The following is a 14,992-nucleotide window of genomic DNA, read 5'->3' as shown; positions in this document are numbered from 1 at the left end:
GGGGAGGACTTGATTGGATTTTAGGGGGGATTTTGGGGCTTTTTAATTGGATTTTAGGGAGGATTTTGGGCCAATTTAGATGGAACTTAGGGAAGATTTTGGGAGGATTTAATTGGATTTTAGGGGAGATTTTGGGAGGACTTGATTGGATTTTAGGGGGGATTTTGGGGCTTTTTAATTGGATTTTAGGGAGGATTTTGGGCCAATTTAGATGGAAACTTAGGGAAGATTTTGGGAGGATTTAATTGGATTTTAGGGGAGATTTTGGGGAGGACTTGATTGGATTTTAGGGGGGATTTTGGGGCTTTTTAATTGGATTTTAGGGAGGATTTTGGGCCAATTTAGATGGAACTTAGGGAAGATTTTGGGAGGATTTAATTGGATTTTAGGGGAGATTTTGGGGAGGACTTGATTGGATTTTAGGGGGGATTTTGGGGCTTTTTAATTGATTTTAGGGAGGATTTTGGGCCAATTTAGATGGAACTTAGGGAAGATTTTGGGGAGGATTTAATTGGATTTTTAGGGGAGATTTTGGGGAGGACTTGATTGATTTTAGGGGGGATTTTGGGGCTTTTTAATTGGATTTTAGGGAGGATTTTGGGCCAATTTAGATGGAACTTAGGGAAGATTTTGGGAGGATTTAATTGGATTTTAGGGGAGATTTTGGGGAGGACTTAATTGGATTTTAAAGGGGTTTTTGGGCCGATTTAGATGGAATTTAGGGAGGATTTTAGGCCAATTTAATGGGATTTTCGAGGGAATTTTGGCCCAATTCATTTGCGTTTTGGGGTGCTGTGACTTTGGGGTGATTCCTATGGATTTAGGGTTTTTCTGACTCCCTCTCCCCCATTTTTTTGGGGTCCCCAGCGAGGGGGGGGAGCCCCCCTGCATCACCTCGGCCGGGTTCCAGTTCCTGCTGCTCGACACCCCCGCCCAGCTCTGGTTCTTCATCCTGCAGTACCTCAGGGGGGCCGAGGTTCAGGGAGCCCAAAATCCCCCAAAATTCGGGTTCGGGGGAGCCCCAAACCCCCCAAAATTTGTGGGGTCCCCAAAAAAACCCCGAATTCGCCTCAAAAATGAATCCTGGGGTTGGGGGTTTTGTCATCCAGGGGGTGCCGGGAGGGAAATCCCGAAATTTTGGGGGTCCCGAAATTTGGGGGGGGGGGGGGTCCAAAATTTGAGGGAGGGGTCCCAAGATTTGGGGGGGGGTCCTAAAATGTGGGGGAGTTCTCAAAAATTCTGGGGATTTCTCCAAATTTTGGGGTTTTTTTCACCCAAATTTGAAGCTTTTTCCCGATCTGGGAAGTTCCCAAAATTGGGGGGGGGGGGGTCCCAAAATTTGGGGTCTCAAAATCTGGGGGGGCGGTCCCAAGATTTGGGGGGGGTCCCAAAATCGGGGGGGGGTCCCAAAATTTTGGGGAGTTCCCTAAAATTTGGGTTTTTCCCCCAAATTTGAGGCTTTTCCCCAATCTGAGGAAGTACCCAAAATTGGGGGGGGGGGTCCGAAATTTGGGGGGGGGTCCAGAAAATCTGAGGGGGTCCCCAAGTTTGGGAGGGTCCCCCAAATCTGTGGATTTCCCAACAATTCTGGGGGATTTCGCCAAAATTTTGGGGTTTTTTTCCCCAAATTTGGGGGTTTTGCTTAAATCTGAAGAATTTGCCCAAATCTGGGGGGTCCCAAAAATCCCCAAATTTGGGTTGGGGGTCCCCAAAAATCTCCCTGTGCCCCTCCCCAGGCGCGGGGGATGGACCTGGTGGAGATCCTGTCCTTCCTGTTCCAGCTGAGCTTCTCCACACTGGGAAAGGTGGGACTGGGATGGACTTGGGACAAACTGGGAATGGAGTTATGGATACTGGGAGGGACTGGGACAAACTGGGATAAACTGGAATGGACTGGGAGGGACTGGGATGGGATTGGGTTAAACTGGGATGAACTGGGAGAGGACCTGGAGGAGATCCTGTCCTTCCTGTTCCAGCTGAGCTTCTCCACACTGGGAAAGGTGGGACTGGGATGGACTGGGACAAACTGGGAATGGATTGGGAGGGACTGGGACAAACTGGGATAAACTGGGAATGGAGTTATGGGTACTGGAGGGACTGGGATAAACTGGGAATGGAGTTATGGGTACTGGGAGGGACTGGGACAAACTGGGAATGGAGTTATGGATACTGGGAGGGACTGGGATAAACTGGGAATGGAGTTATGGATACTGGGGTGGACTGGGACAAACTGGGAATGGAGTTATGGATACTGGGAGGGACTGGGACAAACTGGGAGTGGAGTTATGGATACTGGGATGGACTGGGATAAACTGGGAATGGAGTTATGGATACTGGGGTGGACTGGATAAACTGGGAATGGAGTTATGGATACTGGGAGGGACTGGGACAAACTGGGAGTGGAGTTATGGATACTGGGATGGACTGGGATAAACTGGGAATGGAGTTATGGATACTGGGGTGGACTGGGATAAACTGGGAATGGAGTTATGGATACTGGGAGGGGACTGGGACAAACTGGGAATGGAGTTATGGATACTGGGAGGGGACTGGGACAAACTGGGAATGGAGTTATGGATACTGGGATGGACTGGGACAAACTGGGAGTGGAGTTATGGATACTGGGAGGGACTGGGACAAACTGGGAGTGGAGTTATGGATACTGGGATGGACTGGGATAAACTGGGAATGGAGTTATGGATACTGGGGTGGACCTGGGATAAACTGGGAATGGAGTTATGGATACTGGGATGGACTGGGACAAACTGGGAGTGGAGTTATGGATACTGGGTGGACTGGATAAACTGGGAATGGAGTTATGGATACTGGGGTCGACTGGGATAAACTGGGAGTGGAGTTATGGATACTGGGAGGGACTGGGACAAACTGGGAGTGGAGTTATGGATACTGGGATGGACTGGGATAAACTGGGAATGAGTTATGGATACTGGGGTGGACTGGGATAAACTGGGAATGGAGTTATGGATACTGGGAGGGACTGGGACAAACTGGGAATGGAGTTATGGATACTGGGGTGGACTGGGATAAACTGGGAATGGAGTTATGGATACTGGGAGGGACTGGGACAAACTGGGAGTGGAGTTATGGATACTGGGATGGACTGGGATAAACTGGGAATGGAGTTATGGATACTGGGAGGGACTGGGACAAACTGGGAGTGGAGTTATGGATACTGGGATGGACTGGGACAAACTGGGAATGGAGTTATGGATACTGGGGTGGACTGGGACAAACTGGGAATGGAGTTATGGATACTGGGAGGGACTGGGACAAACTGGAGTGGAGTTATGGACACTGGGATGGACTGGGACAAACTGGGAATGGATTGGGAGGGACTGGGACAAACTGGAATGGAGTTATGGATACTGGGATGGACTGGGACAAACTGGGAATGGTGTTATGGATACTGGGGTCGACTGGGATAAACTGGGAGTGGAGTTATGGATACTGGGAGGGACTGGGGACAAAACTGGGAGTGGAGTTATGGATACTGGATGGACTGGGATAAACTGGGAATGGAGTTATGGATACTGGGGTGGACTGGGATAAACTGGGAATGGAGTTATGGATACTGGGAGGGACTGGGACAAACTGGGAGTGGAGTTATGGATACTGGATGGACTGGATAAACTGGGAATGGAGTTATGGATACTGGGGTGGACTGGGATAAACTGGGAATGGAGTTATGGATACTGGGAGGGACTGGGACAAACTGGGGAATGGAGTTATGGATACTGGGAGGGACTGGGACAAACTGGGAATGGAGTTATGGATACTGGGATGGGACTGGGACAAACTGGGAATGGAGTTATGGATACTGGGAGGGACTGGGACAAACTGGGAATGGAGTTATGGATACTGGGAGGGACTGGGACAAACTGGGAATGGAGTTATGGATACTGGGAGGGACTGGGATAAACTGGAGTGGAGTTATGGATACTGGGAGGGACTGGGATAAACTGGGAATGGAGTTATGGATACTGGAGGGACTGGGACAAACTGGGAGTGGAGTTATGGATACTGGGATGGACTGGGACAAACTGGGAATGGATTGGGAGGGACTGGGGACAAACTGGGATTAAACTGGGAATGGAGTTATGGATACTGGGATGGACTGGGATAAACTGGGAATGGAGTTATGGATACTGGGAGGGACTGGGACAAACTGGGAATGGAGTTATGGATACTGGGAGGGACTGGGACAAACTGGGAATGGAGTTATGGATACTGGGGTGGACTGGGACAAACTGGGAATGGAGTTATGGATACTGGGGAGGGACTGGGATAAACTGGGAATGGAGTTATGGATACTGGGATGGACTGGGACAAACTGGGAGTGGAGTTATGGATACTGGGGTGGACTGGGACAAACTGGAATGGAGTTATGGATACTGGGAGGGACTGGGATAAACTGGGAGTGGAGTTATGGATACTGGGATGGACTGGGACAAACTGGGAGTGGAGTTATGGATACTGGGAGGGACTGGGATAAACTGGAATGGAGTTGTGGATACTGGGAGGGACTGGGACAAACTGGGAATGGAGTTATGGATACTGGGATGGACTGGGAAAAACTGGGAGTGGAGTTATGGATACTGGGAGGGACTGGGACAAACTGGGAATGGAGTTATGGATACTGGGAGGGACTGGGACAAACTGGGAATGGAGTTATGGATACTGGGATGGACTGGGAAAAACTGGAGTGGAGTTATGGATACTGGGAGGGACTGGGACAAACTGGGAATGGAGTTATGGATACTGGGAGGGACTGGGACAAACTGGGAGTGGAGTTATGGATACTGGGAGGGACTGGGACAAACTGGGAGTGGAGTTATGGATACTGGGAGGGACTGGGACAAAACTGGAATGGGGTTATGGATACTGGGATGGACCTGGGATAAACTGGGAATGGAGTTATGGATACTGGGAGGGACTGGGGACAAACTGGGAATGGAGTTATGGATACTGGGGTGGACTGGGACAAACTGGGAGTGGAGTTATGGATACTGGGATGGACTGGGACAAACTGGGAGTGGAGTTATGGATACTGGGATGGACTGGGATAAACTGGGAGTGGAGTTATGGATACTGGGAGGGACTGGGACAAACTGGGAGTGGAGTTATGGATACTGGGATGGACTGGGACAAACTGGGAGTGGAGTTATGGATACTGGGAGGGACTGGGATAAAACTGGGAGTGGAGTTATGGATACTGGGAGGGACTGGGACAAAACTGGGAATGGGTTATGGATACTGGGATGGACTGGGATAAACTGGGAATGGAGTTATGGATACTGGGAGGGACTGGGACAAACTGGGAATGGAGTTATGGATACTGGGATGGACTGGGACAAAACTGGGAGTGGAGTTATGGATACTGGGATGGACTGCGAGCAAACTGGGAGAGACTGGGATGGGACTGGGATGGGATTGGGTTAAACCGGGAGGGACTGGGAGGGACTGGGAGTGGGGTTACGGACACTGGGAGGGACTGGGATAAACTGGATAAACTGGGAGGGACTGGGAGTGGAATTATGGACACTGGGATGGACTGGGAGCAAACTGGGAGGGACTGGGATGGGACTGGGTTTAAACTGGAATGGACTGGGAGGGACTGGGATGGGACTGGGAATGGAGTTATAGATACTGGGATGGACTGGGAGCAAACTGGGAGGGACTGGGATGGGACTGGGTTAAACTGGGAGGGACAGGGATGGGACTGGGAATGGAGTTATGGATACTGGGAGCAAACTGGGAGGGACTGGGATGGGATTGGGTTAAACTGGGAGGGACTGGGACGGACTGGGAATGGAGTTATGGGCACTGGGAGGGACTGGGAGGGGACTGGGGGGCACTGGTTTGAACTGGGATGAGCTGGGTGTGCACTGGGAGCGTTCCAGGACTATTCCTGGATGATCGAGAATGCTGCGGCGGTTACTGGGAATAACTGGGATGAACTGGGAGCTCACTGGGAGCTCACTGGTGCAAAACTGGTCCGAACTGGTCCGAAACTGGTGCGAACTGGTCCATACTGGTCCATACTGGTGCGAACTGGTGCAGGATTACTCGGTGGAGGGCATGAGCGAGTCGCTGCTGACGTTCCTGCAGCACCTGAGGGAGTTCGGGCTGGTGTTCCAGAGGAAGGTGAACTGGGAGCACTGGGGGGGAAACAGGGGATACTGGGAGCACTGGGAGGGACTGGGAGGGACTGGGAATGGACTGGGAGGGACTGGGAGGGACTGGGAGGGACTGGGAATGGACTGGGAGGGACTGGGAGGGACTGGAGCACTGGGAGGGACTGGGAGGGACTGGGAGGGACTGGGAGGGACTGGGAGGGACTGGGAATGGACTGGGAGGGACTGGGAGGGACTGGGAGCACTGGGAGGGACTGGGAGGGACTGGGAGCACTGGGAGGGACTGGGATGGACTGGGAGGGGACTGGGAGGGACTGGGATGGACTGGGAGGGAATTGGGAGGGACTGGGAGGGACTGGGAGGGACTGGGATGGACCTGGGAGCACTGGAAATGGACTGGGAGGGACTGGGAGGGACTGGGAGGGACTGGGATGGACTGGGATGGACTGGGAGGGACTGGAGGGACTGGGATGGACTGGGAAGGAACTGGGAGGGACACAGGGGACACTGGAAGGAACTGGGAGCACTGGGAGGGACTGGGAGGGAAATAGGGGACACTGGGAGGGACATTTGGGGACACCGGGAGGGACTGAGAGGGCATTGGGGGGGACACTGGGGACACTGGGAGGGGACTGGGAGGTGCCGGGACGGGGGACACTTGGGGACATTGGGGACACTTGGGGACAACAGGGACAGCTCCTGGGACACTTGGGGACATTGGGGACACTTGGTGCCACCAGGGACAGCACCTGGGACATTTGGGGACATTTAGGGACACTTGGGGACACCAGGGACAGCACCTGGGACACTTGGGGACACTTGGGACACCAGGGACAGCTCCTGGGGCACTTGGGGACATTTGGGGACACCAAGGGCAATTCCTGGGGACACTCAGGGACACTCAAGGACAGCACCTGGGACACTTGGGGACACTTGGGGACAGTTCCTGGGGACATCTGGGGACAGTTCTTGGCCCCTTGGGGACATTTGGGGACGTTGCGGTGACATCGTCCCCCGTCCCCAGCGGAAGTCGCGTCGGTTCTACCCGACCCGCCTGGCCATCGCGCTGGCCTCGGGGGACGGCGGGGACATCGCTGGGGACATCGCTGGGACATCGCTGGGGACAGCGGGGGACATCGCTGGGGACAGAGCCCGACGGGCACGGCTTCATCCTGGTGGAGACCAACTACCGCATCTACGCCTACACAGGTGGCACTGGGGGACACCCTGGGGACACTGGGGACACCTGGGGACACCTTGGGGGACACTGGGGACACCTTGGGGACAGTCTGGGACAGCTTGGGGACAGCCTGGGACACCTTGGGGACACTGGGGACACCTTGGGGACAGTCTGGGACAGCTTGGGGACACCTTGGGGACACTGGGGACACCTTGGGGACACTGGGGACATCTTGGGGACAGCCTGGGACAGCTTGGGGACAGTCTGGGACACCTTGGGGACACCTGGGGACACCTTGGGGACACCTTGGGGACACCTTGGGACACTGGGGGACACCTTGGGGACAGCCTGGGACAGCTTGGGACAGCTTGGGGACACCTTGGGGACAGCCTGGGACACCTTGGGGACACCTTGGGGACACCTTGGGGACACCCTGGGGACACTGGGGGACACCTGGGGACACCTTGGGGACAGCCTGGGGACACCTGGGGGGACAACTTGGGACACCTGGGGACACCTGGGGACATCTTGGGGGACACCTTGGGGACAGCCTGGGACACCTTGGGGACACCTGGGACACCTGGGGACATCTTGGGGACAGCCTGGGACAGCTTGGGGACAGTCTGGGACAGCTTGGGGACACCTTGGGGACAGCCTGGACAGCTTGGGGACAGTCTGGGACAGCTTGGGGACACCTGGGGACACCTTGGGGACATCTTGGGGACAGCCTGGGACAGCTTGGGGACACCTTGGGGACACCTTGGGGACACTGGGGGACACCTTGGGGACAGCCTGGGACAGCTTGGGGACACCTGGGGACACCTTGGGGACAGCCTGGGACACCTTGGGGACAGTCTGGGACAGCTTGGGGACACCCTGGGGACACTGGGGACATCTTGGGGACACCTTGGGGACAGCCTGGGACAGCTTGGGGACACCTTGGGGACACCTTGGGGACAGCTTGGGGACACCTTGGGGACACCTTGGGGACAGCTCTGTCACCCCCCTGTCACCCTTGGTCCCCCTTGTGTCTCAATGTCCCCATTAATGTCTCCAATTCTCTCAATGTCCCCCAGTGTCCCCCAATCACCCCAATGTCCCCAATGACCCCCATGTCCCCAGTGTCCCCAATCACCCCAATGTCCCCCAATGACCCCCATGTCCCCAAATGTCCCCAACGTCCCCATTAATGTCCTTAACCCCCAATGTCCCCAATCCCCAATGTCCCCAATACCCCATTGTCCCCAATGTCCCCATTAATGTCCCCCAATCCCCAATGTCCCCGATGATGTCCACAATGTCCCCATTAACGTCCCCAGTGATGTCCCCAATGTCCCCAACGTCCCCAATCCCCCCAATGCCCCCAATCCCCTCAATGTCCCCAATGTCCCCAATGTCCCCATTAATGTCCCCAATGTCCCCAATGCCCCCAATGTCCCCAATCCCTCAATGTCCCCAAATGTCCCCATTGTCCTCAATGTCCCCACTGTCCCCAATCCCCATAATGCCCCCAATCTCCTCAATGTCCCCAATGTCTCTCAATGTCCCCCAATCCCCCCAATGTCCCAGTGTCTCTCAATGTCCCCAATCCCCATTGTCCCACTGTCCCCAATGTCCCCAATGTCCCCAATCCCCCCAATGCCCCCAGTGTCTCTCAATGTCCCCAATCCCCATTGTCCCCACTGTCCCCCAATGTCCCCAATGTCCCCAATCCCCCCAATGCCCCCAGTGTCCCCGCTGTCCCCTGAATGTCCCCACCGGTGCCACCCCCAGACTCGGAGCTGCAGGTCGCCCTCATCGCGCTCTTCTCGGAGCTCCTCTATCGCTTCCCCAACCTGGTGGTGGCACAGGTGACAAGGGACAGCGTGCAGGCGGCCATCGCCAACGGCATCACCGCCGACCAGGTGACATTGGGGACAATGGGGACACTGGGGACACTGGGGACATTGAGGGGATTGGGGGACACTGGGGGGATTGGGGACACTGGGGACATTGGGGACAGCGTGCAGGCGGCCATCGCCAACGGCATCACCGCCGACCAGGTGACATTGGGGGACAATGGGGACATTGGGGACACTGGGGGGATTGGGGACACTGGGGACATTGGGGGACAGCGTGCAGGCGGCCATCGCCAACGGCATCACCGCCGACCAGGTGACATTGGGGACAATGGGGACACTGGGGGACAATGGGGACATTGGGGACACTGGGGACACTGGGGATGCTGGGGACATTGAGGGGATTGGGGACACTGGGGGGACTGGGGACATTGGGGACATTGAGGGATTGGGGACGTTGGGGACATTGGGGACAGCGTGCAGGCGGCCATCGCCCAACGGCATCACCGCCGACCAGGTGACATTGGGGACACTGGGGACACTAGGGACATTGGGGACACTGGGGACATTGGGGACATTGGGGACATTGGGGACACTGGGGACATTGGGGGACAGCGTGCAGGCGGCCATCGCCAACGGCATCACTGCTGACCAGGTGACACTGGGGACATTGGGGACATTGGGGACACTGGGGACACTGGGGACAATGGGGACATTGATGGGGACATTGGGGACAATGGGGACATTGGGGACAATGGGGACACTGGGGACATTGGGGACAATGGGGGACATTGATGGGGACACTGGAGACATTGGGGGACACATTGGGGACACTCGGGGGATTGGGGACACAGGGGACATTGGGATTTGGGGACACTGGTGACACGGGGACACAGGGGACATTGGGATTTGGGGACACTGGTGACACGGGGACCACAGGGGGGACATTGGGATTTGGGGACACTGGTGACATTGGGGACACAGGGGGGACATTGGGATTTGGGGACACTGGTGACATTGGGGACACAGGGGACATTGGGATTTGGGGGACACTGGTGACACGGGGACACAGGGGGGACATTGGGATTTGGGGACACTGGTGACAGGGTGACACAGGGGGGACATTGGGATTTGGGGACACTGGGGGATTGGGGACACAGGGGGGACATTGGGATTGGGGACACTGGAGACATTGGGGACACATTGGGGACACTGGGGACATTGGGGACAGGGGGGACATTGGGATTTGGGGACACTGGTGACACGGGGACACAGGGGACATTGGATTTTGGGGACACTGGTGACACGGTGACACGGGTGCTGTCCCTCCCCCCCAGATCATTCACTTCCTGCGCACCCGCGCCCACCCCGCGATGGCCAAACAGGTGAGGGGACCCCAAAGGGGGTCCGCGAATCCTTTGGGGGGCTCCAAATCCATTCTGGGGGGGTCAAACAAATTTTGGGGGGTCCCAAATTCACCTGAGGGGGTCCCAAATCCTTTATGGGGGGTGGTCCCCAAATCCACCCGAGGGGTCCCCAAATCCTTTATGGGGGGTGGTCCCCAAATCCACCCGAGGGGTCCCAAATCTTTGGGGGGCCTGAGTTTGGGGATCCCAAATCCATTTTGGGGGGTCCCAAATCCATTTGGGGGATGGGGAGGGTCCCAAATCCTTCGGGAAGGGGGGAGGGGTCCAAAATCTTTTGGGGCATTCCAACTGTCCCCCTGTGTCCCTGTCCCCACTGTGTCCCTGTCCCCCACTGTGTCCCTGTCCCCTGTGTCCCCCACTGTCCCCCTGTGTCCCTGTCCCCACTGTGTCCCTGTCCCCACTGTGTCCCTGTCCCCTGTGTCCCCACTGTCCCCCTGTGTCCCTGTCCCCACTGTGTCCCTGTCCCCTGTGTCCCGTGTCCCCTGTGTCCCCACTGTCCCCCTGTGTCCCTGTCCCCCTGTATCCCCACCGTGTCCCCCTGTGTCCCTGTCCCCTGTGTCCCCACTGTGTCCCCCTGTGTCCCCTGTCCCCCTGTGTCCCCACCGTGTCCCCTGTGTCCCTGTCCCCTGTGTCCCCACTGTGTCCCCCCTGTGTCCCTGTCCCCTGTGTCCCCACCGTGTCCCCCTGTGTCCCCATTGTGTCCCCCCTGTGTCCCCTGTCCCCTGTGGTCCCCCACCGTGTCCCCCTGTGTCCCTGTCCCCTGTGTCCCCCACTGTGTCCCCCCTGTGTCCCCCACCGTGTCCCCTGTGTCCCCACTGTGTCCCCCTGTGTCCCCTGTGTCCCCACCGTGTCCCCTGTGTCCCTGTCCCCTGTGTCCCCCTGTGTCCCTGTCCCGTGTCCCCCACCGTGTCCCCTGTGTCCCCACCGTGTCCCCTGTGTCCCTGTCCCCTGTGTCCCCCACTGTCCCCCTGTGTCCCTGTCCCCTGTGTCCCCACTGTGTCCCTGGTCCCCCTGTGTCCCACTCCCCCATGTCCCTGTCCCTGAGTCCCCACAGTGTCCCTGTCCCCACAGTGTCCTGTCCCCACTGTGTCCCTGTCCCCACTGTGTCCCTGTCCCTGTCTCCATGGTGTCCCTGTCCCCATGTCCCCATTTCTGTCCCTGTCCCCTGCCTCCTGTGTCACTGTCCTGTCCCCGTGTCCCTGTCCCTGAGTCCCCACAGTGTCCCTGTCCCCACCGTGTCCTCGTCCTTGTCCCATGTCCCCATCCTGTCCCCTGTCCCCCTGTGTCCCTGTCCCTGTGTCCCCACTGTGTCCCTGTCCCCTGTATTCCCACCCTGTCCCCCTGTGTCCCTGTCCCTGTGTCCCCACCGTGTCCCCTCTGTCCCCCTGTCCCCCACCGTGTCCCCATGTCCCCACGGTGTCTCCCTGTCTGTGTCCCTGTCCCTGTCCCCACGGTGTCCCTATCTCTGTCCCTGTCCCCATGTCCCCACCATGTCCCTGTCCCCATATCCCTGTCCTTGTCCCCCACGGTGTCCCTATCTCTGTCCCTGTCCCCCATGTCCCCACCATGTCCCTGTCCCCCATATCCCTGTCCTTGTCCCCAATGTGTCCCTGTCCCCATATCCCTATGTCCCTGTGTCCCCACAGTGTCCCCTGTGTCCCCCAATGTGTCCCTGTCCCCATATCCCTGTCTATGTCCCTGTGTCCCCACAGTGTCCCCTGTGTCCCCAATGTGTCCCTGTCCCCCATATCCTGTCTATGTCCCTGTGTCCCCACAGTGTCCCCTGTGTCCCCAATGTGTCCCTGTCCCCATATCCCTGTCCTCATGATGTCCCCACGGTGTCCCTGTCTGTGTCCCTGTCCCTGTCCCCTGTGTCCCCACGGTGTCCCTGTCCCCATGTCCCCACGGTGTCCCACGGTGTCCCTGTCCTTGTCCCCACAGTGTCCCTATCTCTGTCCCTGTATCCATGTCCTTGTCCCCTCCTTGTCCCCACGGTGTCCCCACGGTGTCCCTGTCCCCTGTCCCCGTCCCTGGCCCCCCCCTGTGTCCCCTGTCCCCACGGTGTCCCTGTCCCCACGATGTCCCCCCGGTGTCCCCAGAGCCCGGTGCTGCCCCCGACCATCACGGACCAGATCCGGCTCTGGGAGCTCGAGCGGGACCGGCTGCGCTTCTCCGAGGGTCAGTGTCCCCAAGTGTCCCCAAGTGTCCCCAGGTGTCCCCAAAGTGTCCACAAAGTGTCCACAAAGTGTCCCTAAAGGGTCACCAGGGTGTCACCAAGGTGTCACCAAATGTCACCAAGGTGTCACCGAGGTCTAACCAGGCTGTCACCGGGGTATCCCCAGGGTGTCCCCAAATGTCACCAAAGTGTCACCAAGGTGTCATCGGGGTGCCCCCAGAGTGTCCCCTAAGTGTCCCCTGAGAGTTCTGAAAGTGTCCCCCAAGGGGGGAGGTGACACCCAGGCCATGTCCCCCAAACAGGGACGTGACACCAAAGTGGGGAGGTGACACCACAGGCCATGTCCCCAAAGGGGAGGCGACACCATGAGGATGTCCCAAAGGGGGAGGTGCCACCAAAGTGGGGAGGTGACACCCAGGCCATATCCCCAAGCGGAAAGGTGACACTCCGGCAATGTCCCCAAGGGGATAACGCCAATCCTGGCCATGTCCCCAAGGCAGGAGCTGCCCCCAAAGTGGTGCCACCCCCCCCCCCCCCCCCCCCCCGGCATTGTCCCCAAGCTGTCCCCTCCCCCCCAGGTGTGCTGTACAACCAGTTCCTGTCCCAGGTGGATTTCGAGGTGCTGCGGGACCACGCCCGCGCCCTGGGCGTGCTCGTGTTCGAGAACCCCGCGCGGCGCCTGATGGTCGTCACCCCCGCGGGGCACCCCGACGTCAAACGCTTCTGGAAGCGCCAGAAAACACAACGGCTGACCCCAAAAACCCCGAAATACCCAAAATCCCCGAGTTTGGGATCCCCAAAAATCACAAAATCCTCAAAATCGCCGAGTTTGGGGTCCAAAAAAGGCTAAAATCGCCAATTTTGGGGTTACTGGGCACCCCGACGTCAAACGCTTCTGGAAGCGCCAGAAACACAACGGCTGACCCCAAAAACCACAAAATACCCAAATTTGGGATCCTCAGAAACCCGAAAAAACCCCGAAATCCCGGAGTTTGGGGTCAAAAAATGGCTAAAATCGCCAATTTTGGGGTTTGGGGTTACTGGGGCACCCCGATGTCAAACGCTTCTGGAAGCACCAGAACCACAACGGCTGACCCAAAAACCCCAAAATACCCAAATTTGAGATCCTCAGAAACCCGAAAAACCCCGAAATCCGGAGTTTTGGGGTCAAAAAAAACCCCAAAATAACCAATTTTGGGGTTACTGGGGCACCCCAACATCAAACGCTTCTGGAAGTGCCAGAACCACAACGGCTGACCCCAAAAACCACAACATATCCAAAATCCCAGAGTTTGGGGTCTAAAAATCATCAAAATCCCAGAGTTTGGGGTCCAAAAATGGCTAAAATTGCCAGTTTGGGGTTATTGGGGCACCCTGGCGTCAAACACTTCTGGAAGCGCCAGAAAACACAACGGCTGACCCCAAAACCCACAAAATACCCAAAATCCCTGAGTTTGGGATCCCCAGAAACCCAAAATCCAGGAATTTGGAGTCAAAAATGGCCAAAATCACCAAATTTGGGGGTTCTGGGGCACCCCGACATCAAACGCTGCTGGAAGTGCCAGAAACGCAACAGCTGACCCCAAAAACCCCAAAATACCCAAATTTCCTGAGTTCAGGATCCCCAAAATCCCCCAAATTCTGGAGTTTGGGATCCCAAAAAACCCCAAAACCCCCCAAATTTGGGATGCTAAAAATCCCCCAAACCCCCAAATTTGAGGTCCTGGCTCCCATAATGTCTCCTGCAAATCCAAAATTTCGGATTTTTGGGGTTCCAAGTGCCCCAAAATTTGGGGTTCTGGCGCCTCAATCCCGCAAAACCCCAGGATTTGTAGGGACAAATGTAATTTTTTTTGTACAAACGCTGTTTTTTGCGAAGGTTTTTTGTAGTAAAAATGTTTTGAAACAAAAAAGTGAAGTTTGGAGAGCCTGAAGGGAAAGTAGATCCTTGGGATTTTGGGGGGTTTGGTGGGAAAAATCCCGGATTTTTGGGAGAAAAAAATTTAGGATTTTTGGGAATTTAAGACCGGGGGGAGTTGAGGGCGGGAGGGATTTCTGAGGGGAAAACCAAGGATTTAGAGATAATAGCTGCGAAATCTCGGGAGAGAGACGAGATTTATGGACTTTGGGGATAAAAATGGGGATTTTTGGGGATAAAAATCGGGAATTTTGGGGATAAAAATGGGAATTTCGGTCGCAATATCCCGAGTGCCGAA

General features: G+C 56.4%; 1 protein-coding gene across 1 annotated transcript; it reads left to right on the top strand.

Annotated features, from left to right (window-relative positions):
• Positions 1-853: 853 nt before the first annotated feature.
• Positions 854-13,626, top strand: LOC128950600 (general transcription factor IIH subunit 4-like; the record flags this gene model as incomplete). Its single annotated transcript, XM_054295465.1, is given in 9 exon segments — positions 854-976; positions 1,737-1,805; positions 6,082-6,165; positions 7,180-7,317; positions 7,319-7,364; positions 9,109-9,239; positions 10,511-10,558; positions 12,700-12,778; positions 13,355-13,626. Coding segments are annotated over 9 exon segments (990 nt in total), but the record flags the coding sequence as incomplete, so codon positions are not given.
• Positions 13,627-14,992: the final 1,366 nt, after the last annotated feature.

This window comes from Melozone crissalis, unplaced genomic scaffold (assembly GCF_028551555.1).
Source record: "Melozone crissalis strain CALT ecotype California unplaced genomic scaffold, PUWL_Pcris_2 ptg000753l_1, whole genome shotgun sequence".
NCBI lineage: Eukaryota > Metazoa > Chordata > Aves > Passeriformes > Passerellidae > Melozone > Melozone crissalis.
This window is presented reverse-complemented; position numbering and strand designations above follow the sequence as displayed.